Genomic DNA, 27791 nt, shown 5'->3' with positions numbered 1-27791 from the left:
TTAATATCACCATATCACTGAGGTAGATTTAGACTCTCTCCTTCCTAGGAAAGGGCTGTTGAGTCCGTTCAGTTCATATCTGCATGTATAGCTCCTAGAAGCTATAGCAGTAAGCTGCGTTCTCAACAAAAACCTGTGGGTTACCATTCAGCTTCCATGTATCCTGCACTATGGCTGATGCCAACCATAAATAAATACATGGACTTTCTTAAGGCACCCCATGTAGTTTCTACTAAAGTAGTGGTTCTCAAACCCGCCAGCAGATATTTGCTGAGCTTGTCATCCTGGGATTGCATAACAGCACAAACAGGTCAGCAACTTCCAGAAGGGTTTCAAGAGTTCAATTTCTCCTGCTCTTCAGTGTGGCATGTAGCTGACGATCTACTGTTTGCAGACATGGAGAGTAACAAAGAGGTCCCAACAACTCAAATATGTCATTTTAGCTGACGTCTTCCCCTCTCTCTTCTTCAATCAAATGTTTGTTTGCTTTTTCCTTCCAAGACTTCGAGTGGAAATGTAATGAGAATTGAGCCTTGTATCTTTGCCCTCCCTACTTTCAGTGTATCACATCCAGTGTGACTTGTTTAGTTATGACCGAAAGGTAGGCAGTAAGACATAAAAGGCCCAGAAAACAAAAACCTGGAAAACTAAGACAGAAACATATAGCTAATTATTTTTCTCTGTTGGGCCCACCAGAAACACAAAAAACAAAGAAACAGCTCTAGACAGACACCTCAGGGATCCTAAGGCCCCTTCCCTCATGGATGTTATTCTTATCCCTGCATTCACAGAGATGTTAGCTCATGGAGGTTTGTTTCAACAGCAATCATTGGTACATAAGGCACCTGGAACTTGAATGAACTTATAAAGAAGCTTTCTAGTACCTAAAGAAATCCAGTTTTCTCCTAATACATGGTTACCTGCTCCCCTACCACTTAGGAGAGGTGTGATGAACAAGTCGGTTAATGTCTCTGAGCCATATTTTTTTTCCCAAAGTGTAGAAAATAATATGGATCTCGCTGGGTTGTTTTGAGACTCCAAGGGATAGTGTGAAAGGATAGTACAAACTGTAAAAATGCTAACAGATAACTGGTCATTTCTAACGTCCCTTGCTAATACTCTTCCTCTCAGAGCAGCCCAGACAGAAGCAGCCAAGCCATTTGACTGCACCTTATAGCTGAAAGGAGGAAGCAGGGAAGCAGTCACCATGTGGTATTGCTGGAGGGCTCCAGGGCCTCCTGCTTATGGAAGGAAGGTGAATGGTTTATGTATCCGACACTCACACCACCTACTGAATGCAGGCTTTCTTCTAACGAAGCAGTTTGCACAGTCTTATAAGACACCAAGGCACAAAGGGATTAAGTAACTTGTCCAAGGTCAAACTGTTTATAGACGACCCAAGATTTAAACTCAGGCCATCCAGCTCCCAAGCAAGTTCATGCTTGTTGCCTGTCACCTTTTGTGACCATCCCAGAACAACTGACACAATCATGACATCGTCACATGCCTCCTCCTTGACTGGCCCTCCTGGTGGTGTTTATACAGCTGAGACTTACAAAAGGCAGCTGTCAAATTGCAGCGTCTCTAAAGACATGATTATTTAAAAGGAAGAAGTAGGACTAAGCATTTTCAATGCCCAGACAGCTGAAAATATAAACACCTGAGCATTGTAGCTTCAACTCACTTTTCACCCCTTGGCATATCCTCTCCCATTCGGCCCCCTGTCTTATGGGTTCTGGCACCAAACACAGACAGCCTGGGCTCCCTGAAGTACAACATAATCTAATAGCCTGCCTAAATAAACTCTTACCGGGTGACCCTGGGAGAACTACACCACCACCCCAGATTGGCCCAGGGGCAGGACTGTGGCAAGAGCAAACTGCATAATTGTATGGAGACTTACCTATTAATGGCTCTCTCCATTTCAAATCCCCTTGAATCATGAGTGAGGCCCTTGCCAAGTATTTTAAAAGAATTCACTTTCTGATTTCCAGCTTATTATACAGCAAACACTAACAACACATAAAGAAGAAAGGAAGCATGCTCTCTTTACAAAGCAGTCTTCCCAACAGAGGCAATTTCTTTTTTTTCTTTTTAATTTTTTTTTTTACATTTTTAATTTATTTTTGATGGAGGGAGAGACAGAGCACAAGTTGGGGAGGAGCAGAGAGAGAGGGAGACACAGAATCCGAAGCAGGCTCCAGGCTCCGAGCTGTCAGCACAGAGCCCGGTGCGGGGCTCGAACTCACAAACTGCAAGATCATGACCTGAGCTGAAGTCGGACGCTTAACTGACTGAGCCACCCAGGCGCCCCGCAATTTCTTAATTATAGTGGTCTATTCAGCTGTCCTGTCCTTTGTAGCTTCACAAATCCCTGCCCAGGGTCTTTTAATAATAGCTTCTCAATACATATTGGCCGAAGAAATAAAACTTGGGCATGTAGGACCTCTTTCGATAAAGACAAAACTTACTCATTCATCTTTATCTAGCTCAGTCTGGCTCCTGAAATGTGTTATTTTGAAAGTTCTAGGAAGGAAATGTAAGGGGGCAGTGGGAAAAAGACGAGAGGAAATTACTCATATTTTACAAGTTTGGAAATAGCAATTCTCTCTCCCACTTAGGTATCCCTTAACCTACTTAATATATCCACAGAGCTTTGCAAACAGTCATCTTTCAACCTAGCAACTGCATGCTTATTCAATTCATTAATCCACACTTACCTAATGTCTACCATGTGCCAGCCTAGGTATTTCATATTTATTATTTCATGTAGTTCTCCAAAGTAAGCACAGTGATCCTAATTTCACAGCTGAAGAACGGAGACTCAGAGGTTTTATATAACATGGCAAGGTCACCCAGCTAGCAAAAAGCAGAGCCAGTGAGTGGGAATGCAGGTCAGTTTCGACAAAGACAATCTTTGCTTCTGTTCCATACCTTCCAATAGAGTGCTTGTGCAGAGACCACGGGTATAAAAAGCATTTAAGGATTTCATCGTTTGGCAGAAGAAACTCAATGCCGAAGCCTTTGTTCATTTTTGAAGATCCTCACAATATGTCACTGGAGGAGGGGAGCTCAGGAATTTGTGGGCCTTTGCTCCCATTCCCCATGTATACCTGGCCATATATTCTAAAGCTACCCTGTTGGATATTTGCTGCTGGCATTCAGTAATTTGCATCTGCCATGTGCAAAGCCTTGTGCTGGGTGATGTGAGAACTAAAAAGATGTGTAAATAGAAACCCAGGACTCTGAAAACTATACACTCTTTCAACCAATGAATTAATCAAAAGAGGGTTATCCACGTGGGGAGAGAAAAGGGCAGTGGGTAGGTAGCCTGGCATTCGTCAGGCTCAAGGTTCCCACACAGAACATGTGTGAAGGCCTCTCTCAAATCCCGTCTGGAGGCCCGGTAAAGTTGGGGTGCCCTCTTTCTCTGTTCCTCTTCTGTCATGAATGAGCTCTAATCCGCCTTTCACACCTACCTCACCCACTAGACAATGCCACCAATGACCTCCACAACCAACAGTCATTCTCAGGCTTCAGTTTATGTGATCTATCAGCAGCCATTTAAAAGTAAATGAATTAGGGGCGCCTGGGTGGCTCACTCAGTTAAGCGTCCAACTTGGGCACAGGTCATGACCTCATAGTCTACGAGTTTGAGCCCCGCGTCAGGCTCTGTGCTGACAGCGCAGAGCCTGGAGCCTGCTTCAGATTCTTTGTCTCCCTCTCTCTCCGCCCCCTCCCCTGCTTGCACTCTGTCTTTCTCTCTCTCGAAAATAACTAAACATTAAAAAAATTTTTTTTAATAAATAAAAGTAAATGAATTAAAGTACTGCACTTTAACATAGATTGCGTGTGCCTCAGCAGTGATCTAGAGTGAGCATATATTATTTTTATAGAAGTTATTTTTAAAGTGCTACAGCAATAAATGAAGATTCTTTTCCAGAAAAAAAATCACAAAATTCAAAAGGACAGAACAGTTTCCCATGGATCAGTCTAGCTAAAGGGGTAGCTGAACCAAAGCCCGAGACAGGGAAGGAATGCCAAAGCAAAGACTGACGTAGAACACTGTATAAATAGGGTATGAGTGCGACAGTCAGCCGGGGACTTCCTCAAGGAGAACAGGTTCCTAGCATATAGGTAAAGAAAGGCACTATATCTGAAGGATGCTCTGCTCTTCTTCAAAGACATCCACTTCTTCCACAGACTATCAGGGTTCTGGAAACAAGACCATTTCCATTCTGGCTCTGGAGCTGGCCTGGGTTCAAAGGGAGATGATCTGTGATTGTAAGAGTGGCTTAAATTTATAGAGGATCTTTCTCCCAAGAGTTTCAACAGTTTTTTGGTCAGTAAAAACACTCTGTTTTCTCTCACAACAACCCTGCATAGGAAGCAGGAGGAGAGCTTTGTCTCCATTTTCTGCAACAAGAACGGAGGCAAACTGCACTTGCCTAAAGTTCCTGCAAGTAGCAGAATCCAGAGACTATAGCAGAGATGACTTGATTTCAATGCTCCAATGTCACTAGGGGGTGACCAGTGTGGCACCTGTGCTGCCGTTCACCCTGCCTATGGGAGCCAGAGCTAAAAGCAAGGCACTCTCTCCCACTGAACTCAGACTCAACTGTAGAATCCTTCTCAACACAATGCTCTAAGCAGCTATGACCAATGGACAGTTGCTGGCATGGGAAGAGACAAAAAGCATTTACATCCAGAAAGGACAAGCCTCAGTAGAATGGAATAATAGCGTTAAGAATTCACCAACTCTTTTCACTTGTTTTAGGTATGGATTATGCCAGGTATTGACGATATCAAATGCAGCCCCTGTGTTAAATATTCTATTACATTCTTCTCTAGAAGCATTTTGTTAATGTGTATAAAGGAAGGCACTTTTTATTTTAAGCATATATATTCATATGTACATCGTATACTTCTGTGGGCTTTTGTATACTCAAGAGGTATGGGTAGGCACATGTATGACACCTGTACAAGTTTCTGGGGCAAAAAGCAGATCTATTTGCTATGAGCACTTATCTTTTTATAAATAAGAATGAAGTTCAAGTTAATGTTAACTATAATAACAAAAATAAGCGTTAATATTAACTCAGCACCTAGTTTGAGTCTGACCCTGGATTAAATGCCTTAGTTTTTTTTAGTTTTTTATTTTTTAATGTTTATTTATTTTTGAGAGACAGAGGGCAAGCAGGGGAGAGAGAGGCAGAGAGAGAGAGGGAGACACAGAATCCAAAGTAGACTCTAGTTTCTGAGCTATGAGCACAGAGCCTGACGCAGGGCTTGAACCCACGAATCACAAGATCATGACCTGAGCCAAAGTCAGACGCTCAACTGACTGAGCCACCTGGGTGCCCCTAAACGCTTTAGTTTCAATCTTCACAATAATCCTATGCAAAAAGAACTCTTATTATTCCAATTTTACTGAGAAAACGGAGGCTTAAGTTTCAGTGTTTAAGGTGAGAGAACCAATGAATGGGTGGAACCCAGACTTGGGAGTTCAGGTTCTAATCACCGCACATACCTTCCTCCCCAAATTATCTGGGTAAGATTGTATTTGCAGGTTGTTTCCATACTGACAAAATGAGGCATACTGCATTTAAAATATCAAAAGCCCTAGTATTTAAGTTAAAAGATGATAGAACCCTTCTCCTTGGGTTTTCATGGTTCCAAGCTGTAAACTCTGTCTTAGGTCACATGTAAAAGCAAAGACACCAATCACAATTAACGCCCAGGTCTCGATCATTCTGTCCTTCAAGGAAGCAAGCTCTTCTAACAGACATTTAGATAAAAGACACATAAAGGACTAGCTCCTTGAGATCTTACATGAGGAGGCTCTGGGACAGGAAGGACAAGTTCAAATTCACTTCAAGAAATAAGGACAAGGGTAAAGCCAATGCAAGGAACCGAAAGAAAGCCAGTGTGGCTGGAGTATAGAGACTCTCCATGTCACCTGGTGATGACGAAGGAGAGTTTAAGACAACCAAGTTTTTCAGCCAGGTCTGTATTGTAAGTTTGCAGTTAGTGGCCCTCTCCGATTACCACCCTAGCTCCAAACAGCAAAAATATACAAAGTTACAAGCATGTAGGGTGTGTGTGTGGGGGGGGGGGGGGTGTGGGTGTGGGTGTGTGTGTGTGTGTGTGTGTGTGTGTGTGATTTAAAAAAACAACAACACAAGATTAAACATCTCTGTCGCTCAAACACAAAATAGAAAGGCAAAGGATACTGTAGACAGACATGTCCAGGAGCCCTATTTTTGTGGGTGAATGAGGCTAAAAATGTCCACAGGAAAAGGCTGGGATCTGAGCTAGCCTCACTGCTGGAAATAAGCAAATAAGGAGGCAGAGCTCCACACCACAATGAAAGGGGGCTTGAAAACTCCTTATCCTGGGAGGTGGCAGGAGGCAGACCACCACCAGACTTGGCCCATGTGTGCTGGCTGCTGGTGGATCTTGGATATTCGATCATCAACGTGGAACAGAAACCCCAAACTGCAAATACAACACTTGGCTCTGAACCGGGGTCCCCAGAGGTAAGAAGCAGGAAATAGTAGATCCCTAGATACGGCAGGGTGAGTAGCAGAGAAAGAACATGGAGAGACAAACTCAAGATGACACTCTAAACCATAATTCCAAAGCACATGACAAAAACCAGCCTTTTAGAGGGTCAAGTACAGTCAACATCAGACTTCTGCACCACTCCCCCATGAAGTGAAAAGAACAGAACTAGCTAATATTGACTTTAAACTGGGGCTTTAAAAACAAGTAGGTTGGGGGCACCTAGATGGCTCAGTCAGTTAAGCATGTGATCTCTGCTCAGGTCATGATCTCATGGTTCATGAGTTCAAGCCCCATGTTGAGCTCTGTGCTGACAGCTTCAGATCCTGGAGCCTGCTTCAGATTCTGTGTCTCCCTCTCTCTCTGCCCCTTCTCCGCTAATGCTCTGTGTCTCTGTTTCTCTCTCTCAAAAATAAATAAACATTTAAAAAATTAAAAAATGGAAAAATAAAAAAAATAAAAACAAGTAGGTTGTTGCACAGATTATCAGATTTCAACATTGCTCACATTAAATTTCTTTTTTGTTGTTTATTTTGTGAGAGAGAGAGAGAGAGAGCCCCTCCTCTTAGTCTTTATGGCATAAGCTCAAAAGAGTCCTTTGAAAACCGAAACTAATCAATTCAAATAACACAGTAAAAGAAGTTTCTGTGGTATTCAATCGTAGGATGTCACTGCACTGTTCCAATTCCTCTGGTGTTATAAGCACTGGCCATTGAAATGAATCATGTTCTTGGAGCACCTCGGTGGCTCAGTCGGTTAAGCATCAGACTCTTGATTTTGGCTCAGGTCATGATCTCACATTCATGGGATTGAGCCCTGCATCGGGCTCTGCACTGACAGCATGGAGCCTGCTTGGGATTCTCTCTCTCCTCTCTCTCTCTCTGCCCCTCCCTGCTCCTTCTCTCTCTCTCTCTCTCTCTCTCTCTCTCTCTCTCAATAAATAAATAAACAAATAAATCATGTTCTTTCTCCTTTTATCCAAGAGGGAGATATCAGCGGATGCTACTAGGTGCAAAGGGTGAGGGAAAGATCACATATTCAACCTCTAATCCCAATCAGAATTTTGGCCAGGGAGAGAACCACCCCCCTACCCCTCCACCCCCATGGAAAGCTGGCAAGGAGGGTGAGCATACAGCCACCCTTACGAAACTAGAACTCCAAAAGGAGTCATGATGCATTAGCCAAGGACTAATTTTAGTCTTTTTTTTTTTTTTTTAATCAGAGACAGAAGTGATTACTGTGCTGAAAAAATTTTTCTTCCTAAACCCCTCACAGGAGATCTTGGAGGGCTCCGTGAATGTCCAGCCTCAGGCAAAATCTAATGTGTCTACAATCACAGATTCTGATGACATGAAGCAGCACCATGAGGTGGCAAGCTCCATGGCCCAGGCAGTGTTTCGACGGAGAGACCCGTGATGATGTGTCATAAATGTGCGGACGTGCCTGCCGTGGGAGGTCGCCTGATCGGTGCTTCCAAATCTGGAACCAAGAACTCTCTGGGACAATTCCTAGGCCAGCACTTCCCATGAGGGAAAGATAATGCCAACACAGCCAGCAGATGCTGAAAAGGCTCAGAGACCATTTTGATTGTGAAGCCACAATCTTGACACAACTTCTCTCTCTACTGAACTTATGGTGGTAGAATTATAATGATTCATCTGCATTTACCGCCACTGACCTAAAACCCGCGAGTTCTGCCAACAGATTTATTAGAAAGAAAACCAAGAAACGACATAGAATTACAGCTGACAGTTATTTAGGAGTTAATGATTCAGTTCTTTGCTTCACTTCTTGCTTCTTCCTACTTAATACCTTTTGACCACTGCTCTGTGGATTTGATTCCCTCATCCATGGAGAAATAAAGCAGGTGAGACTCAAAGTCACCAGCAGGGCAATCTGCGCTTGGAAGCGGTCGTAAATGACTTATAAAGGGAAGGAAGAAGAGGGCAAGAGGATATTAAACTTACTGGAAAAGTGATTGTGGGGTTTTTTTGTTTGGGTTAGTAGGGTACAAAGGAAAGTGTGGACTCTGGAGTCAGACTGAGCTGTGGTTTCTTATTCTGCTACTTACTAGCTGTGTATCCTTGGGCAAATAACTCAGTTGGTCTGACTCAGCTTCCTCATGGAAAAAAAAGAGATATTAATATCTGTGTCAGAGGGCAGTTCCAAGGATTGGATGAAATAATGCAAAAAGCCAAATACAGTTCCTTCCCATGTGGTAAGCACTCGAGCTGCATTATTAAAATTACCTGAAGTTTGGGGCGCCTGGGTGGCTCAGTCGATTAAGCATCTGACTCTTGATTTCGGCTCAGGTCATGATTCCATGGTTCATGAGACTGAGCCCTGCATCAGGCTCTGAGCCTACAGTATGGAACCTGCTTGGGATTATCTCTCTCCCACCACCCCCCCTCAGTTCCTCCCCTGCTTATGCATGCAAGCGCTCTCTCTCTCTCAAATATTTTTAAAAATTACCTAAAATTTACTCTTCTCATATAATTAAGGTATGACTGAAAGCAAATGCTATTACACTGAATAGTAGAGGTTCCCAAGTAAATGTACACATCTTAATCTGCAAATTTCTTGGTATATATTTGCATCTTAAAATTTGCATTGGTTAAACTTTACCTGTCGACTTCCCTGCTTGGAGGAGCAGCTACTGGTGCTCCTTGAAGGTGAGACCAGTTTTTGAGACACCCCAAGGTTCTTCTCATCACTCATCCTGAACAGCAGGTCACTTGGCCTCGATGAAAATCAAAATGCCATCCGAAGACAATACAGGAGAGTATGGAAGTCCCACACAGGCAGGTGGCTCAGTTCTTATCCAATATGTTTTAACAGCATTTTGGATGACCCGGAGGAAATCTCTAAAAGCAAAAGAAAAGGATTACAGAAGGGTCAGAGGAATCAGACACCATCTATGATTAGCCACTGATTCTCTACAAGTGGTTTGTCTACACTACACATTACAGAGCCATGCTTAGCCATGTCAGGAGCTGTGAAGGAAAAGATGTTTTACACCCATCTTTTATTGGAAATTATGTATAGGTGGTTCATCATGTAGCTTTGCGGTATGACAGAATTACGAACACTAGTAAGAAAAACATGGGTCCAGACCCACACAAAATCAGTATATACAAACCATCCCAAACCACTGTGAGATACCTAAGCATCATTTTTTAACTGGAAAATAACAAGTGCTGGAGGAAACTGGAACCCTCAGCATTGTTGGTAGGAATATAAAGAGGTACAACAGCACGGCTGGAAGCAGTTTGGCGGTTTTTTTTTTAAGTTAAACACAATCATCTGATCCATCAATTCTATTCCTAGGCACATACCCCAAAAAACTGAAAACAAATATTCAAACAAAAACTTGTACAAAAATGTCCATAGCAATGCTATTGGCAATAGCCAAAGGCAGAAACAACACAACGTCCATCAAGTGACGAATGGATAAACTACCTATGGTATACACTATGGTCTGAATTTTGTGTCCCACCACCCCCACCCCTGCCCACCACCAAATTCCTATGTTAAAAATCCTAAGCCCAATGTGATGCCATTAGGAGGTGGTTGGTGGGCAGCTAGGGCCTGAGGACACCGCTCTTATGGGTGGAATCAATGCCCTTATCAAAGAGACCACACAGAGCTCCCGAGCAGATACAATAAGTCTGCAACCTGAAGAGGTTTTGGGCTCCCAGCTTCCAGAACTGTGGGGAATAAGTTTCTGTTGCTGTCTGTAGTATTTTGTTATAACAGCCCGAATGGACTAAGGCTATATATCCATACAACAGAATATTACTCAGGAATTAAAAGGAATGAGGTAGTGATACGTGATATAACATGGATGAACCTTGAAAACATTATGCTAAGTGAAAGAAGCCAGACACAAAAGGCCATATACATATGTTTCTGCTTATACGAAATACCCACCGTGGGCAAATCCTTAGAGGCAGAAGGCCAAGTAGTGGTTGCCAAGGGCTGGGGGAATCGGGAAAGAGCGTATGACTATGGGGTTTCCTTTAAGGGTGATTAACTAGAACTAGATAATGGTGATAGTTGCACAACACTGCGAATTACTAAATGTCACTAAATTGTACACTTAAAAATGATTAAAATTGATTTTATGTGCATTTTACTACAATTTAAAAAAAAATCTCTTGTTTTTTGAGGGGATGGGGTGGAGGATTTGTTCTGCCAAAGGTTTCGGAGACATCTTCTCAAAACACTATTTCGTGGTGTGACACAACTGTAATGGCAAACAGAATTTCCCGTATCATCTATTAGTATACTAGTAATTGAAACGATAATCATCTGTGGTGTCCACACTACTTAACGGCCACATCCTAGAGTAAGAGTTTCTCATAAACATGATCTTATTTAATCAACCGTTTGATGGGAGGGGATTATCTCACTTTTCACAGTAAAGTGAACAAATCTTAAGCACACAGACATCTATCAGAAAAGAAACTGAGTCTCTGAGAAGTTACATAACTTGCGCAGTCATGCAGCTGCGAAGAGACTGAATTCAGGCTAGACCCCAGGGCTTTAACCTTGCTGTCAGAAGTGAGCGTGCTTTAATAGTCAGGTCTGGCGATACGCGCTACTGCCCAACTCTGCGGCCTACAGAACTGAGGAGCTGACCGGAAAGACTCTGGAGGAAGCATGTCATAAGCCAGCTTTGCAGAGGTACTGCCCCATTCCTTTCCCCAGCACTGTACCAATCTCTAAGATGGCAGCGTGTCTTCGGTGGAGAAGGGGACAGACCAGGGCAGACACAGGGACACCCTTACAAGTAGCTAGCTGGGTTGCCACCTGCCACCTGCCGCTCTTCAGGGGTGAACCTTCATCCACAGCCCTGAGTTAAGCGTGACGGACATGTTTGGTTTTGCCTTCAGCAGGCCAGCCTTTTATGTGACGCACTAAGTTCAAATAAACTGTACAATTTTCCCAGGCATGTTAACAACAATAAAAAAAAAAAATTACATCCAATCCAAAAACAAATTTTTTAACATTTATTTATTTTTGAGAGACAGAGGGCAGAGCATGAGCAGGGGACGGGGAGAGACAGAATCCGAAGCAGGCTCCAGGCTCTGAGCTGTTTGTTCGCACAGAGCCCGACGCGGGGCTCTAATTTATGAACTGCGAGACTATGACCTGAGCTGAAGTCGGACGCTCAACCGACTGAGCCACCCAGGCACCCCCACGTAGTCTAATTTTAGAAGAAGGATGTTACATAATTGTCTATCAGCTAGATATTATATCAAACCTTTGGTTAATTATTAAGTGCATAATCTCCTGTGCCTTTCATTAACACCAAGTTCTTTAAAACTGAGTATACTAATAAGCACCTGGTGTTGTACGGAAGTGATGAATCACTAAATTCTATACCTGAAACCAATATTACACTGTCTGTTAACTAACTGGAATTTAAATAAAAGCTTAAAAAAGTGAATATGTTCAGGTGCCTGGGTGGCTCAGTCGGTTAAGCATCTGAATTCGGCTCAGGTCGTGATCTCACAGTTCGCGGGTCTGAGCCCCACATCATCGGGCTCTGGGCTAACAGCCCAGAGCCTGGAGCCTGCTTCGGATTCTGTGTCTCCCTCTCTCTCTGCCCCTCCCCGGCTCACACTCTGTCGCTCTCTCAAAAATAAATAAACATTAAAAAAAATTTTTTAAAGGACTATGCTAAAGCCATCAACTACAACCAACACAATGAGAAATATCAACATCTCAGAAAATAAAGGTACTTGTAGCTGTAGAACTCAATTCCCATGTTGCTTTCATAGAAACCCCCCCAAATCTCTGTATTCATTATTTGTTAGATCCAACAGTAACTAAAACTAAAACCAAACCAACCCCAGCTTCTTCATAAAGTTAGCTTTACTTGTGGGGCACGACTAATTGAAGTCAGAAGCCAGTGCAGTCGAGTTCAAAACTGCCAAGAAAGGCTGTACAGATATATTAATAGTTTGTTTAATAGCATGTTGGCTGTTGCTGTTTAAGAAAGAGAAGAGGAAAAGAACCATGACGGGAACCCCAAACGATGAACTCTGCGTGTTGGGGGTAGGGGGTGGGGGTGCAGCCATTGCCATGACAACTGATTCCACAGTGGATTGGGAATACCAACCAAGGGTTTCTGTTTGTGTGTGACAGTATTCTTTTTGTGTTTTAAAACGATGAGGTTATGACAGGGAGAGTGCAGGATGAGGGTTCTTGTATAACAGGTGCAGCAAGAACAGAAAGGAATCCTCAGGGAAAAAAGAGTCACAGGAATCCTGAAACTGCCAAATTAGAAACACAGTAACCCTGTCCCAGAGTCAACTGATATATAGGGTCATCTTTGTCTCTCAGCTCTGCTGCATTTCCCCTTGGAGGAGAGAGCTACCAAGGCCAGGGCTGTGAGCAGGCCAACCACCATACTCATTTAAGTCGGTACTTACAAGTAAGGCTTCTCCTCAAGTACAGAAACCCTTCGTGGTGCCTCCTTTTCTCCTCCAGAGAAATAAGAGGGTGGGACTCCAGCCCCTCCCACATCCATCCGGAGTAAGCCTGGGATTATCACCTGGGGAAATATGTCTTGTTTCATCAGCCAGAACCTTCCTGCCTCGAGTCATCAGAAATTCAGTTAAAATCACTAGTTAAAATTCAGTTCACTTATGGGCTCAAAGGAAAAAGAGGTCAAATTCTGGGGAAAGGACATACTTAAAACACGGTAGGTAGGTCAAAGTGTGAGGGCAACAGAGGCCTGAGACTAAGGTGCCCTAGGAGCAAAGTGGTCATGGGGGATGAGGTCGTTATTGTGTCCCCCTAGGGGACCCCAAAGGCTGGCCCGGGTCATCGGAGGGAAAACCTTGATGGGAGTCCCAATACAGAGGACCTTAACAAAGAGGGGTCACACTGAAGGTTGGTGTCTTCTACTCCAACTAGCTGCCTTCACGCTGCTGACCTAGTAAAATGGGGAAGACAAAGCCTTTAGGGGCGACAGATATAGGCCAGGGGCTGCTGATTCAGGGGTGTATGGATGATGAGGCGGGTACATAAGAACTTTGGTGCTTCCATCTCTCCATGACCCTTCTGTGGAAAACCTCTACCTGAAGGGGTCTGTATAAAATATAATAGTTTCCCTGCTCACACGCTGTGAACATGCTGTGAAGGATAATAATTTATTTCCTCCTTTATTTTTTTTTACTGAGGCATAACTTACACATAGGAAAGTGAACAAATCTTAACCACGCAGACAGCTCTATGAAATTTTACATTTGCAAATACTGAAATAATCACCACCCAGATCAAGAAATAGGACTTGTGCAGGGGCACCTGGGTGGCTCAGTCCAACTTCAGCTCAGGTCACGATCTCCAGGTTCATGAGTTCCAGTCCCCGCATCGGGTTCCATACTGACAGTGCAGAGCCCGCTTGGGATTCTCTCTCTCTCTCTCTCTCTCTCTCTCTCTCTCTCTCTCGCTCTCTCTCTCCCACTTGCACTCATTCTCTTTCAAAATAAATAAACTTAAAAAAAAAAAGAATGTCTGCAGCCTCCTCAGAAGTTTCCTCCATCGCTTGGGCATTGATCTGACAAGTTGGGGGAGGGGGGGCTATCCTCCTGCTAAATGCTTTGTACCTGCCCTCTCTGGCAAGTACCTGTCTGTGCCCCAGGGATGGGCAGCTGGGGCTTCTATCTAATCCCCAGGGAGAGACTGCTGGGACTTCCTGAACTTATAGTAACAGCTTGTATGACTGCTCATACAACTGTGATGCATTACAGATTTTAGTTTGGGACCTGCTTTCATTTCAACAAACCACCTGTTGCCAAATCCAACAGGTGTGAAAAGCTCAATGTGCTTAGGTCAATTTTAAAAATGTCCTTCCATCCGACTTCAGCTCAGGTCACGATCTCGCGGTCCGCAAGTTCGAGCCCCACGTCGGGCTCTGGGCTGATGGCTCAGAGCCTGGAGCCTGCTTCTGATTCTGTGTCTCCCTCTCTCTCTGCCTCTCCCCCGTTCATGCTGTGTCTCTCTCTGTCTCAAAAATAAATAAACGTTAAAAAAAAAATTTTTTTTTAAATTAAAATGTCCTTCGTGTGCTTCTGAGATGAGCTAGGTCCTCTCTCACCATTGCTCCTCACCTTAGGAGCAGAGGGGTCAGGCCCAGGTGAAAATGGGTTCCAACTAAAAGTCCAATGGGCATGAGACACACAAGCATGGGGCTTCTATTAGGGAAAACAGAATTCTGATTTCCACCAAGAATGGGGAAGAATAAATGATCATGGCACTGCCATTCCTTTTGGAAACAAGGCTGATTTTAAGATTTATTTTGGCCATTTTCCCGTAAAAAAGAATACATGGTTTAGGAAAAAATGCAAAGGAGACGTACACAGCAAGATGTAGGTGCCTTGGAAGCAGCCAGACCTAGGTTTGAATCGGTGCTCCCTTATTATAAACTGTGTACCCTGACAGATGTAGTAACCTCTCTGATCTTTAGGGTTTTTATGGAGGAAATGGGGCATCGTGAGGATTAAATGAAAAATGAGGACGAGGTGTCTGGTGTGGACAGACTAGATACTCCACCGATTTTAGCTCCGTTTCCTCCTCTCCTGGCTCCCTGAAAGTGGCATATACAATACCAAATTAGATCCTATACTTTTCTTGCAACCAAATAAATAAGTACAAACAAATAAGGACTCTATGAAATTTTAAAACATATTAACATTTCCCCAAATCAGTAACACAAGTGTGAACAGATTTTGCAATCAACAAAGCAGCATGCTTACTTTGAACAAGACATAAATGCAAAAAGATAAAAGCCACATTATTAAAAGAAAGAAAGAAAGAAAGAAAGAAAGAAAGAAAGAAAGAAAGAAAGAAAGGAAGGAAGGAAGGAAGGAAGGAAGAAAGAAAGAAAGCAAGCAAGCAAGCAAGCCACATTATTCATCATTGGCTTTCCAAGAAACCAACTTAATATTAACTAGTGGGTTTGAAACAGTGGCGTATAACACAGCTATTTTTTATGCTATTAGGCCTGGGGTCTGCACTCACACACTTGGTCATGTTTGGCTGAGAACCAGGTTTTGCTTCCATCCTTGAAAACAACTCGCATGAAGACCAGAGGGCATATAGTTCTAGTTAACTTAAAATTTCCCGGTAAAATATATCGAAAAATTATCTCCGGAATTAACACCAGAAAAATACATACTGGAATATCCATTTCTGATCTTCTTTCTGGTCTTCTTTGGTAAAAGAAAATTATTCAAATCCTAGGTGTTCAAATCCAAATTATTCAAATCCTTAGAAATGATGCCCACTGAAACACCTTGATTTTCAAGACGTTACATGATCAACAGTAGGGCTTTGGTTATTTGGCTCTAAAATCCAAAAATTGATCAGAGGTTTCTGGAAGTGGGTTCTAACCACAATGCCCTCAAATAGCTGATCCCGGACCTCTGTGTTTAATGCCTGCCAATCTGACTACCTGGACGGCTGGCCTGATGCTGGGATGCTGCTGACTATCCCTGGGGGAGGGATGAGTACTGAGGCTCACGAGACAACCTCATCTCCAAAGAAGTCTGTCCTAGAGGGTTTTTCATGTAGAGTTGAAATCTGTCTCAGTAGGACACATTGTTCCTAGACCTGCCCTCTGCCATGACAGAGGACGAGATGAATAATTTCTTTTTCATCAACACCTGCATTGGAACCAGCACCATCCCTATCCTATCCAGCAAACCTTTTCCTCTCCAGAGCACACAGTCACATTTTCATCCGCCATTTTGTATGTCAGATCATTATGATCAGACACCCAATTCTGATTAGACTTCAGTTTGTCTGTGCTTCCCCAAAAATGGTGCTCAGATCTCACAACAAGCTCCAGGTGTGGTCTGGCTCAGAGTAGGAGAGAGGGGAACACTCGCCTCCCTTGCCATGTGCACACAGCAACTGTGAACCAATGCCTAAGTTTGTCTTAGCTTTGGGGATACCTATACCTCTTCCTGGCACTTGCTGTCTGGACAGTGCTCTCCAGGACTCTGAAGTGATAGGGACTGTGGAGAAGCTGGGCTTTTCTTTCTGAACAAGACTCCTTCCTTTAGCTGAAATTCAGGACTTGACTATTCTTTTTTATTATCGTCTATCCTTATATTAGTTTTGACCCATGATTCCAGTCTGTCAAGACATTTCTGGGACCAGTCACCATTCAGTGTATTTGGCCGGCTTTTCCTCTGTGGAAGCATTCACAGACTGCGTAGGCATGTGAATTCTGTCTTCCATCTAATAAATTATACCGGAAGACTTACTAAGAAGAGCATGAAGGGCATTGAAATCCTCTCCATAGCTTGATGTTAATTTATCCCTTAATTCACACTTCTGGGTTCAAATGTGTCAACCCACTCTAACCCTCTAATGGTATGGTCACATCCAATTTCTCAAAGTGTCCAGATCCATCTTCTTCTAAGTCTCCTGGATTTTCGTTTAAAATGCAGACTTTGGAAGCTCTACTTTGGATGGATCAAATCAGAATACCTGGGGATGGGCCTGCTAACCTATACAAGTAACACATTCCTCGTGGGATTCTGTGCATGACACAGCCAGTAGTCTTTAACCCTTCTTATTTTACTGAGCCAATCTTTCTATTTATGTGTCTGTGATAAGCAGAGTGGATAGGAAGCCCAAAATCCCTTTTATTATTTTAGACCTGTGGTTTTCAAAAAGTGGTCCTCAGATCAGCACCATCACATGGGCTTCTCAGAAATGCAAATTCTCACACCCTATCAAAGACCTGCAGGGTCAGGAGCTAAGGGTGGGACCAAGTAACCCATTCGTACTAAGTTTTCTATGTGATTTTGATACACAAGTTTAAGAACCACTGCCCTAGGTTAATATGCTACCCATGGCATAGATCCTTGAGGCCTCTGGTATCTATTTGTCAGGAGACTGGAATGGACCCTGAGCTCTCCTCTGAGGAAGATTCTGTCCTGTTGCTTAACTATTCCTTTAAACCAGAGATGGCAAATGCCAGATACATGTGCTTCCAGTCCCCATTCCCATGCTTACTCACCATGGCAAATTTTCTTAAACAACCCTTCAAAAAACTTAAAGGAGAGAATAGGCCAGATAGATCCTATCCTGCTGAGGCCCACATGGGCATGATGGGGTACGTGGAGGTCCCTGCATTCTTTTCTCCCGATTAGGAGCCTTCATTTCATGAGACACTAACTGCCGTCTGATCACAAAAGTCACCATATACTCATCTGTCCTTGATCCTCAACACAAAATATCTACGCTCGAGGCTCTTGCCAGATATCATAACCTCGAATGCTGTATTGTCCAGACTCTATAGAGCCGTGGATCTCAACTCTGACTACACATTAGAATTATACGGGGAGCTTTTAAAAATGCTAATGACCAGGCCCTATCCATGATCTAGTATGGTGGGGCTAGACTTTAAAAGTCCTAAAACCTCCACAGGTGTCTCTGATGCAGATCCAGAGTTGAGAGGCATGAGTTCTGATCCAAAAAGCTAACACAGTGTGTGCACATAGCTCATGCCAGATCATCACATAGAGGAGTTGGTCAAACGGCACTGCCTCATCTCGGAAGAACTTCTTTGCCAGCAGTGCCCTCTGGGCTATGCCCTTGGCCTACAATGAGAGAGGTCAAATATACAAAAACGAACAACCCACCCTCTGATCTTGGGAAGCTTTATGGAATAGTGTGATAATTAAAGCCACAAGCTCTGGATTCAAACTGCCTGGGTCCCCAACCATCCGTATTAAGTGGCTTTCAGCAAATTTTGAGCCTCTCTGTGTCATCAGTGTTCCATGTGACAAATGGAAATAATGAAAGGGTCGCCCCAAAGGGGCTGTTGAGGTGATTAGAGGAGCTAAGTGCACAGAAACACATGAAAGGTGACGGCCAGTGTATGAACGATGTTGTTGTTACTCTTGTGCACAACATCACAGCGGCTGCTTTTCTCTTAGCATCAGAAAAATAAAAAGGATATTTATAAATATCCATATTCTGTGGGGCACCTGGGTGGCTCAGTCGGTTGAACATTCAACATCAGTTCAGGTCATGATCTCACAGTTCGTGGGTTCTAGCCCCGCGTCCGGCTCCGTGCTGACAGCTCAGAGCCTGGAGCCTGCTTCGGATTCTGTGTCTCCCTCTCTCTCTGCCCCTCCCCCACTCACATTCTGTCTCTGTCTCTCAAAAAATAAAGCATTTTTTAAAAATTTATAAATATCCACATTCCTATCCCCCCAACGTTAATAGGTCTCCATCCTTATTTATACAGTATTTTATTTTTATATCTACCATTTTCCTGGCTTTTAAAAAACTTATCTAATAATATCATAGCATACATTTCTTTCTCCAGCTGGCTTATTTTCACTTACAGTCATTACACCTGCACACACTCTAGTTCATTCCTGTAACACGGTTTCATGGTATGAGTCTCCTTGTTGAACTTACTCTTCCTTCGGGTTGTCTCTTTGCTCTTAGAAACAGTGCTGCGGGGTCCACCCCTTGTGAGGCCGTGGTGTGATTTTCTAAAAGAGAGAGGACCTTCACAAGAAAATTTCCAGGTCTTGGTGCCACTTCTAAATGACAGGCATGTTCTCCGCTTTTGGACCCTGGGAACTTATGTACGAGAACATACCCCTCTTTTTCTGGGGTAGCAGGACGGACAGAGTCAGGCTAATGGCACGCTGCTGCTGAACGACGGTGGCCAAGAAGGGCATTTCTGTGCCTGGCTTACCTTATTGTCACTGTGTTCTAATTCTCTCAACCTCCCACTATTTGCCTGGGTAGTGTGTGTATTCTTGGGAACCACTTCAAGTACTTTATGAAATAAGACAATATTTATATTTAATTTTTATTTTAAGCTAGAAAGTTACACAAGCTGCTGTTGGCAAGATGTCCTGATAGTGGGCAGTTTTCTACTCAGCTCTCTAGGATGCCTCCGTGTTGTCTTTCGGGGGAGCTGCAGGCCTCAGCCTGACAGTCCAATTGCCTCGAGATGCTTGGAACAAGTGAGTGGGGAGGGAGGGAAAGACACACAATAACCCCCAGCTCACAGGATTGGAAAGGAGCATATCAAAGGTACCCGCTGGTGAAGAAAGGGAAGAGGACAATTGGGGGAGATCCTGGTGGCCACGGCTGCTCACGCTAGCCTTTCCAAAGTGTACAGATGGACGACTCAAAGCTGGCAGGGCTTCTAGGACAGAGCACCTGCACACAGATATGGGGAAGGAGGTAAAGGTACCTGCCAAATGATTATTATGAAAAGTCCATGTCCTACAACCTAGATGAATCCCATCCCTACACCTAGTTGAATCCCCTCCCAAAAGAGAGCTTTGGACTCAGACCTTAGTTTTCTGCCTGATTCACAGGGATCAGGATAGTGGCTTTTACTGCTGGCATGATTTCATGAGGCTGTGTCCTCCTCCCCAGCTACCACATTCTCACTATTTTGCCTCCCAGGTGGTCCCGAGGTGGTGGATCACATGTATTAGTCCGTCCCAACCCTCCCAGAACAAGTTCCTGAGCTCAGAATGACCCTCCCCCAATCCTCACATATCAACTGGCAGAAAGAAGATCTATCATATCTGTGAGGTTTTTAATTTTTGATTCATTTTTATGATCCAGTAACCAAACCACAAGGGGAAACTAGAATAATTCAGGATGACTTGTCTTAAGTAAACCCACACTGACTCCTTTTCTAAAGGTAAAACGTTCACCTGATTAGGAATACTACATTAAAGAATTCTGCCGTGGATGGACAGAACTCATCTGTATGCAGTTGGGATTCTGACCCCTGGGTGCTTGTGGGAAGATCCTACAGGGTGGTATCATGTCCTTAGCATGCTTTAATCATAAATGTAGGGGTAGGACCTGGGCAGCAGTGGTTTGGTAAGAGTTCCCCAGGAGATTCCAATGTGCAGCCAGGATTGAGGACCACTGCTCTGGAGTTTCCAGAAATTTCCTCTCTTTCTAACGATCTTGACAACATCTACCCATTTTTAGGCTTCTGATACCTATCGCAATCCTTTTCATCCGACACTACTTACTCTCAGAGGTTCGAGAAGACCGAAGTAATTCCGTTTTGGTTTTAGTCTGAACTGGCATCCAGAACCTGTTTCACAGGGCTAGGTACCTATTTCCTATTCCTTCACCTGTCTTGGTTTTCAATTTCCTCTTCTCTATGTGTATTCAGTTCTTTTCATAGTACTTCTCCTTTTGAAAATAGAGGTAGGGGGAAAAAAGTAGAATTGGAACAATTGTTTTCACTCATGATGTTCTGCAAAGAGCGAGTTTCCACACTCAGAAGCTCACTTTTATTTGTTCATCTGGCTCTGGATATACGTTTTGTAGCTTTTAGCCACTTTTTGAAAGCCTCAGCTATTTCCTGACGTTAGTTCTGCAGACCTTATTCTAGCATGCTCGTGTAACACTCTTAGTTCGTTCCTCTTAGCTTTCAAGTGTGGCTCCCTAGCTCCTGTTTTTCTCTCCAGGCACATAGGCATTGACTCAAGTTTGGTCCTTCATCCACTTCCTTCTGTGAGCTTTAGTTCTTAATCATCTCACCCATGCCCCTGACTTTAGCAAGGCAGCTGTCTACCCACCCTGCTATCTTCACCCTCCTCCAGACCACAGCCTGGTGGATGGCCCCTGGATTTGTCACTGGAACACGAAGCCTACTGCTTACTTCGAGAGCAAACTCATCCATCCTTCATGCTGATACCTGGGCTGAGTTCCCAGAAATCCAAATACCTCAACCCTTGCATTATTTTCTCAGTCTTAAAAATTAAACAATCATCAAAACAAGTCCAAAGTTTATCAGAAATTAGCGGAATGAAACTTCCAGTGCTTTTATCAGCACATGTGGCAGCCCCTCTAGACTCACAGTCTCTGGGGAGAAAGCATCATCGGTCTAGTAATCCATAATATCGGTCCTACTACAACAACATTTCTGTGGCTTTTTTCTCTCTAACCCAGAAATTCACCTTTAAGGTCTGGATTTTCATTCGTCTACTTCTTTAAAGCAAAATATTCCCTTCTAGAATCATAGGTTAGCCACGAGAACCACCCTCACCTTCTTGATGAGATGAATCAGACCATCTTATCTATGTCCATATTTTAATGTTTCCCGTTTATTTTGCTTAGTCCTCATAGGCTGCACAGAGGCCGATAATACACAACCACCCTGCTTCCCAGGTGTGTTTATGAATTGCTAAAGTTCTCCTCTGTTACCGCACTCCCCCTTTGCTATGCCTATTGTTCTCCATCCAATCAAGTTTTAATGTTTTTTCCATGACATTAAATTTCAGTTGAACTCTATTGATCAGGATGGCAAATCTCTTGCCAAACACGCTCATTCTCAAAGATGCCGTGAGGCTTCCCCATAAACCAAATCTGTCTGTCAACACCACCTGTGCTATGGTTATTTGTCCACTTTCTATATCCTCTTCCAACTCACGGGCTACCTTCCTCTGAAAGGTAGAAACACCACATGGCCCCCTCGAGACCTTCAGTTTCCTACCATGACATTACAGCACTAGACATTCATTTGAATTTTTGACAGTTTAGTGTATTTTTAACCAAACCAGTGAACAGGGGTGATAGTTGGTACATCTACTATTTGGGCAGGTTATTATGCATCACTTGGGTTACTGCTCACCGGTATCCATTCTCTCTTTGTTTACTAAGAGAACTCTCAAGCTGTACTTGGCCACAAGGTCATCTGAATAGAAGCTACACTTCCGGCCGTCCTTGCAGCTTGGTGAGGGCTTATGACTAAGTTCTTCCAATGAGGTACCGTGGAAGCTGTGCTAACAAGAGATGTGCACACACTCTCTGCCCTTTCCCCATTTCTGAGGGCTGAGACACGGTGACAACTAGACCCAGAAAATGAAAGTCATTGGTGGAGGATGGTATTGTCACTGTGCCAGCTCAGGAATAACCATATCTGGACGGTTACATGAGAGAAATAAACTTCCATCTTGTCAAAAACCACTGAATTCGGGGATCTCTCGGTTACGGTGGGTTAGTGCCAATAACGTACGCCATCATTATGTCAATGATGTAGCATACCTAAAAATTAGGAATCTTGGTCACCTCTGTACCCGTCAACAGAAAGGTACCAACCAGCCATTCCCTGGTCAGCTTCCTGGGCCAGAAACAGGGGCCCCTGAAACACCGGCAGTGAGAATCCTCACAGTTTGACAAAGTAAAGAAAGCTACTGTTTTCCAGTTCTAGGGGTATCTTCTCCTGGAACAACCCCATATTCTTGGGCTTTCGGGCAGAGATCCACTCCCCCAAGCGTTTTTTCTTTCTCCAGCCGGACACCCCGCTTCACGTTGTATGTGCCACTCACCCACGAGGTCCCGAGAGCCGCTCTAGAACAAGATGTTCTGTGTGGAGAAGGTGGAGTCCACAGGTCAACCCCTCCATGCCTGAATGGCGCAATCAGAAATGGGCTGTGCTTCCTCCTCCTACAGTGTGGCCACTCTTACTTGGCATGCCACATCTCAAAGAGAAGAAACACTTATGGATGCATGTGAAATAATAAAGTTACAGTGAAAATGCAAGAAGCCAAAGGAGAATGGCTCCACTGATGAAAATCCAACTCAGTACATGTCTATAAAGTACATACTGAACATCCACAGCTGTGCTAAACCCCGAAATGATGGAAACTGAGTGACTGAAGCTGAATGCAAGGAGGAAACCACTCTGATCAAAGAGATAAGATGTGCATAGATGAAACAAATGAGAACCCAGTTCAGGGCGGGATATCAAGTCGGTGTTGTGGGCAGTCACTGGTGAACAGCTCAGTGGGGTTGGAGTTGTGAGCAAAAGCTTGAAAGAGATGGCCTGCAGGGAGCAAAATGGGAATAGGACCCGACCAGGTAGAGGGGAAGGTGGAGGCGGAGAGGACACCTCATGCAATAGTGCTCAAGCCCGGCTGCATGACAGAATCACCTGAGGGAGTTTTCTACAAAATACCAGTGTCACCCCACTCAAACCAATTCGTGCAGGCTCTCTGGGATGAGGTCTCGGCCGAGGCAAAGGCTTCTGAAAAGCTCCCGAGGTGATTCTGATGCACAGTGAGGGTAGAGAACCACTGCCCTAAATCTTGCATCCAGAAATGATAGAAAGATTTACTCCACAGAACTGCCTTCCTTTATTTTGGCACTAAATTTCATTTTAGTATCTAACGCCAGACCTACGTCTACTGCATCTAATTTATAGCAAATTAAAATGCAAAACAGGATGTGACTTAGCAGTTTGAAGGGTAAGAAGAGAGAGCGCCACCCAAGAACTTAAAATAACATCTGGTGGTTTGAATTTTATCAGTGGGTGTTGTTATCCATCCTTAACTGACAACTGCCGGGGGAAGCGGGGTAGAGTTTTAACAATTGGCAACCACAGGCTGCGTTTCAGTATTTATCTAAAAAGACGATCAACTGAGTCACTGTGAAATGTGAATACACATTTTTAAAACTTCTCTATCTCCTTTAAAAATCTACTAATTGTCTTTTCAGAAATGTAAACATGAAGCTAAACGTAAACACGAATAATGCTCCAGAAGCACTAGCCGAACCGACTCAAATGACAAGAAACTAAATACCTAGTGGCTGGTGTATCAGATGTGCACATTTGATGTCCCTTTGTCGGCCCGACTAAAAATAACCCTAGGATGGAGAATCTAAGCTTTAAAAAAAATTCTATGAAACGAATTTCTCGATAGACAGTTTGGGGGTGTCCTTCCAGAACTGCAATAAAATAAACAATGCCTTGTAAGAGGCTCGAAAGAAAGCAAGAAATCACTAAATTAGTGAATGCAGGCAGGGAGAAAAAGGGACATAGGAAATTTTTACACACTCCTAGGGGAAGGACTGTTGCAAGAAAATGAATGTGCAACACATTTAAATTGTGCAAGCTGAACAAAATTACAAGGAGAACTGGATGGGAAAGGCAGAGAGAACAGATTTTTAAAAACTGGGGTGGATATCAGGAGACTAGAGCTAAAAAGGGAAGAAAAACGTAAAAGCACCTCTGTAACTAATGCTGACAAGGCCGCGGTTATTTTTTCTCTCCAGTAGTGCACAGACCAGAAGCTATTTGAAGGCAGTGTCTTATTCTTTTTTGGTTTTATCTTCTAAATTGCCTACAACTGGACAGAACCTGGCACGTGGCAGGTTATTTATCAAATTGATGGCCTGGGTGTCCTCTCCCCCATTACATTAGCCACTAGGAGGTTTTTACTGAAATTTATTTTAATCTCAATACTGGAAAAAGATACAAGTATCCCCATTTATCAAATGTAAGAATGTGGGGTGCCTGGGTGGCTCAGTCGGTTAAGCGTCTGACTTCAGTTCAGATCATGATCTCACGGTTCATGGGTTTCAGCCCTGTGTTGGGCTCTGTGCCGATAGCTGAGAGTCTGCAGCCTGCTTTGGATTCTGTGTCTCCCTCTCTGTCTGTCTCTCTCTTTCTCTCTCAAAAACAAATTTAAAAAAAATTTTTTTTAAACCCTTTTTTAATAAAAATTAAAAAAATAACGTACACATGTAAGGCTGAATGGATCCTGTTTAGAAGCTTGTATCTTATGAAGGCACTATGAAAGAGTAGTACGTAATAGAAATTACAAGAAAACCTAAGTCAGAATGTGAGGTGTAAATAATGTATCAAAACTCTAGCTGGATTCCATTAAATTAATGTTAGAAATGATTGTCAGCAGCCAGGATCCCGCTCTTCATCCTGAATTCCCTTGTGTTGTGCAGGGAGGTTAGCACACTGAAGGTATTTCAATACCCTACTTTGTATTCGGATAGCATCTCTCATCAAAGAAGTCCCACTGCTATGCAAATAGCAATCCCCCACCAAAGGCAGGGCAGCTCCAGCACCCAGCAATGACAATCATCTCCTGAAAAGGAGAAGTGCCCCAGTTTCTAGACACAGGTCAGATCTCAAGCCTTATTTATGGCTTAGAGAGAGCTCATGCCAATTCTGATTCATCATTACCGGGTGTGGAAGACATATTTTTCAAAGATGACAACACAAACATACATTTCATCTCCAAAGATTCCTTACAAAGTAACACTGACACCACTCCATTGATTTCTGGGGTCTATGTTCCCTTCCCTTGAACTTCAGTGGGCTTGTCATTATGGCTGAAGTGACACTATGTGACTTCCAAGGTTACTTTAGAAATAGTAACACATGGGGTGCCTGGGTGGCTCAGTTGGTTCAACATCTGACACTTGATTTCAGTCCAGGTCATGATCCCAGGGTTGTGGGATCAAGCCCCATGTCAGGCTCTGTGAGGAACATAGAGCCTGCTTAAGATTCTCTCCCTCTTGGGCGCCTGGAAGGCTCAGTCAGTTAAGTGCCCAACTTTAGCTCGGGTCATGATTTCACGGTTCATGGGTTTGAGCCCCTCATCGGGCTCTGTGTTGACAGCTCAGAGCCTGGAACTCACTTCGGATTCTGTGCCTTCCCTCTCTCTCTTCCCCTCCCCTACTCATGCTCTGTCTCTGTCTCTCAAAAATGAATAAATGTTAAAAAAAAAAAAAAAAGATTCTCTCCCTCTCTCTTTGTCTCTCTCTCCCTGTGCCCCTCTCTGCCTGCTCGCACATGCTCACTTGCTTGCTCTCTCTCAAATAAAAGAAAGAAAGAAAGAAAGAAAGAAAGAAAGAAAGAAAGAAAGAAAGAAAGTAGGTTAACACAGCTTCCATTTGATGTTGTGTCTCTCTTGGGATGCTCACTCTACAACTTAGCCATCATGACATAAGGAAGCCCAGACTAACGCTTGGAGAGGTCCATTTTGAAAAGAAGTGAGGCCACACTCCCACAGCAGCTAACAGCCACCACTAACTCTGAGGCATGTGAGTGAGTCTTCAGAGGTTCCTACCCCCTGCCTTCTCACCATCCCAATCGACAATGAGTGGAGTGGGATCCAACCTCCCCCTCCTCCCGCCCTCGCAAATCCTGTTCATATTGCAGGTTTGAGGGCTAAATGTCAATGTTTTAACCCACCAAGTCTTGGGGTCGTTTGTCACATGGCATCAGATGACTGTAACACTAGGTGGGAACCCCTGGCAGACTCCCCTCCAGGTGGGAAGCATGAGAACATGGGGTCAAAAGACAGTTCACTCAGTGGTTATGTCTCCTTCTTCTGACCCTCAGGCCAGCAGGCTCCTCCTACCAGAGCATCCTGCTCCTGTCGTGTAGGTCAGACTTAAAAGAGGGCTCCTTGGTCAACAAACCCAGACGTCCCCTAGAAAGTCACTTATACAAAGTACATAGTATAGCGTATGGGCCAATTAGCTGATCAAGGTGGGTATGTGCCTGATAGTGAGAGACAATAAATGGGACACTGGGATCTAAAGCTAGGCGCAAAGATGAGAAGACAAACCAACCCTTAAAAACCCCCTAAATATACCTTTTAGCACAAATCTTAAAATTTCTCACATACATTGGGCATTTATCAACTGCTTAAGCAGTGAGTGGCTGGGAGTAAACTCTCAGCTTGCAAATGAGCCACACAGAAATTCTTACTGAGGTCATAGGGTCAGCATGGGCATATTAGGACAGAACCCAGGGCTGTACTCTCCATCAAGAGCAAACATCCAGAGACTAAGAGGAAAGTGAAGTAAAAGTCCTAAGCAGATACGTTTAAATATTTCTTTTTTTTTTTTTTTCAACGTTTTTTTTTTTTTTTTTTTTTTTTTATTTTTGGGACAGAGAGAGACAGAGCATGAACGGGGGAGGGGCAGAGAGAGAGGGAGACACAGAATTGGAAACAGGCTCCAGGCTCCAAGCCATCAGCCCAGAGCCTGACGCGGGGCTCGAACTCACGGACCGCGAGATCGTGACCTGGCTGAAGTCGGACGCTTAACCGACTGCGCCACCCAGGCGCCCAAGTTTAAATATTTCTAAAGAGCGGTTTTATTGTTAAATTAGAGAGTCAAAATCCCAAGAACCATTGAATCCTTTGGTAAGAACACTGACTACAACTAAGAACTCTTGGGCCTTGGCCAGAGAGTTGTCCAGCTGACCCTTCAGAGCAACGATCTAATCTGGGCCACACACAGGGTTCCCAGAGGGCACCAGCGAGGCAGTAAGAACACCGCCTCGCCATCTCAGCTGGAGCATATGAATGACTGAAAGCAGAGGGAGGGAGGAAAAAAAACCAGAAGACCAACTCATAAGGGCTATAATGAGCCCCGGATGATCA

At 43.8% G+C, this 27791-nt stretch overlaps 1 protein-coding gene across 6 annotated transcripts in view; it reads right to left on the bottom strand.

The window, feature by feature from the left end:
* Positions 1-27791, bottom strand: part of OSBPL3 (oxysterol binding protein like 3) — a 174646-nt gene that overhangs the window by 77700 nt on the left and 69155 nt on the right. For all 6 annotated transcript variants that reach the window (XM_058724797.1, XM_058724798.1, XM_058724796.1 and 3 more), the window contains one exon: positions 9190-9428. In XM_058724797.1, coding sequence (XP_058580780.1) covers positions 9190-9282 — 93 coding nt within the window. In that variant the 5' untranslated portion in view covers positions 9283-9428. The remainder of the gene's footprint in view (positions 1-9189; positions 9429-27791) is intronic.

This window comes from Neofelis nebulosa, chromosome 4 (assembly GCF_028018385.1).
Source record: "Neofelis nebulosa isolate mNeoNeb1 chromosome 4, mNeoNeb1.pri, whole genome shotgun sequence".
Taxonomy (NCBI): domain Eukaryota; kingdom Metazoa; phylum Chordata; class Mammalia; order Carnivora; family Felidae; genus Neofelis; species Neofelis nebulosa.
The sequence above is the reverse complement of the archived record's forward strand: the minus strand, read 5'-3'. Positions and strand labels throughout refer to the sequence as shown.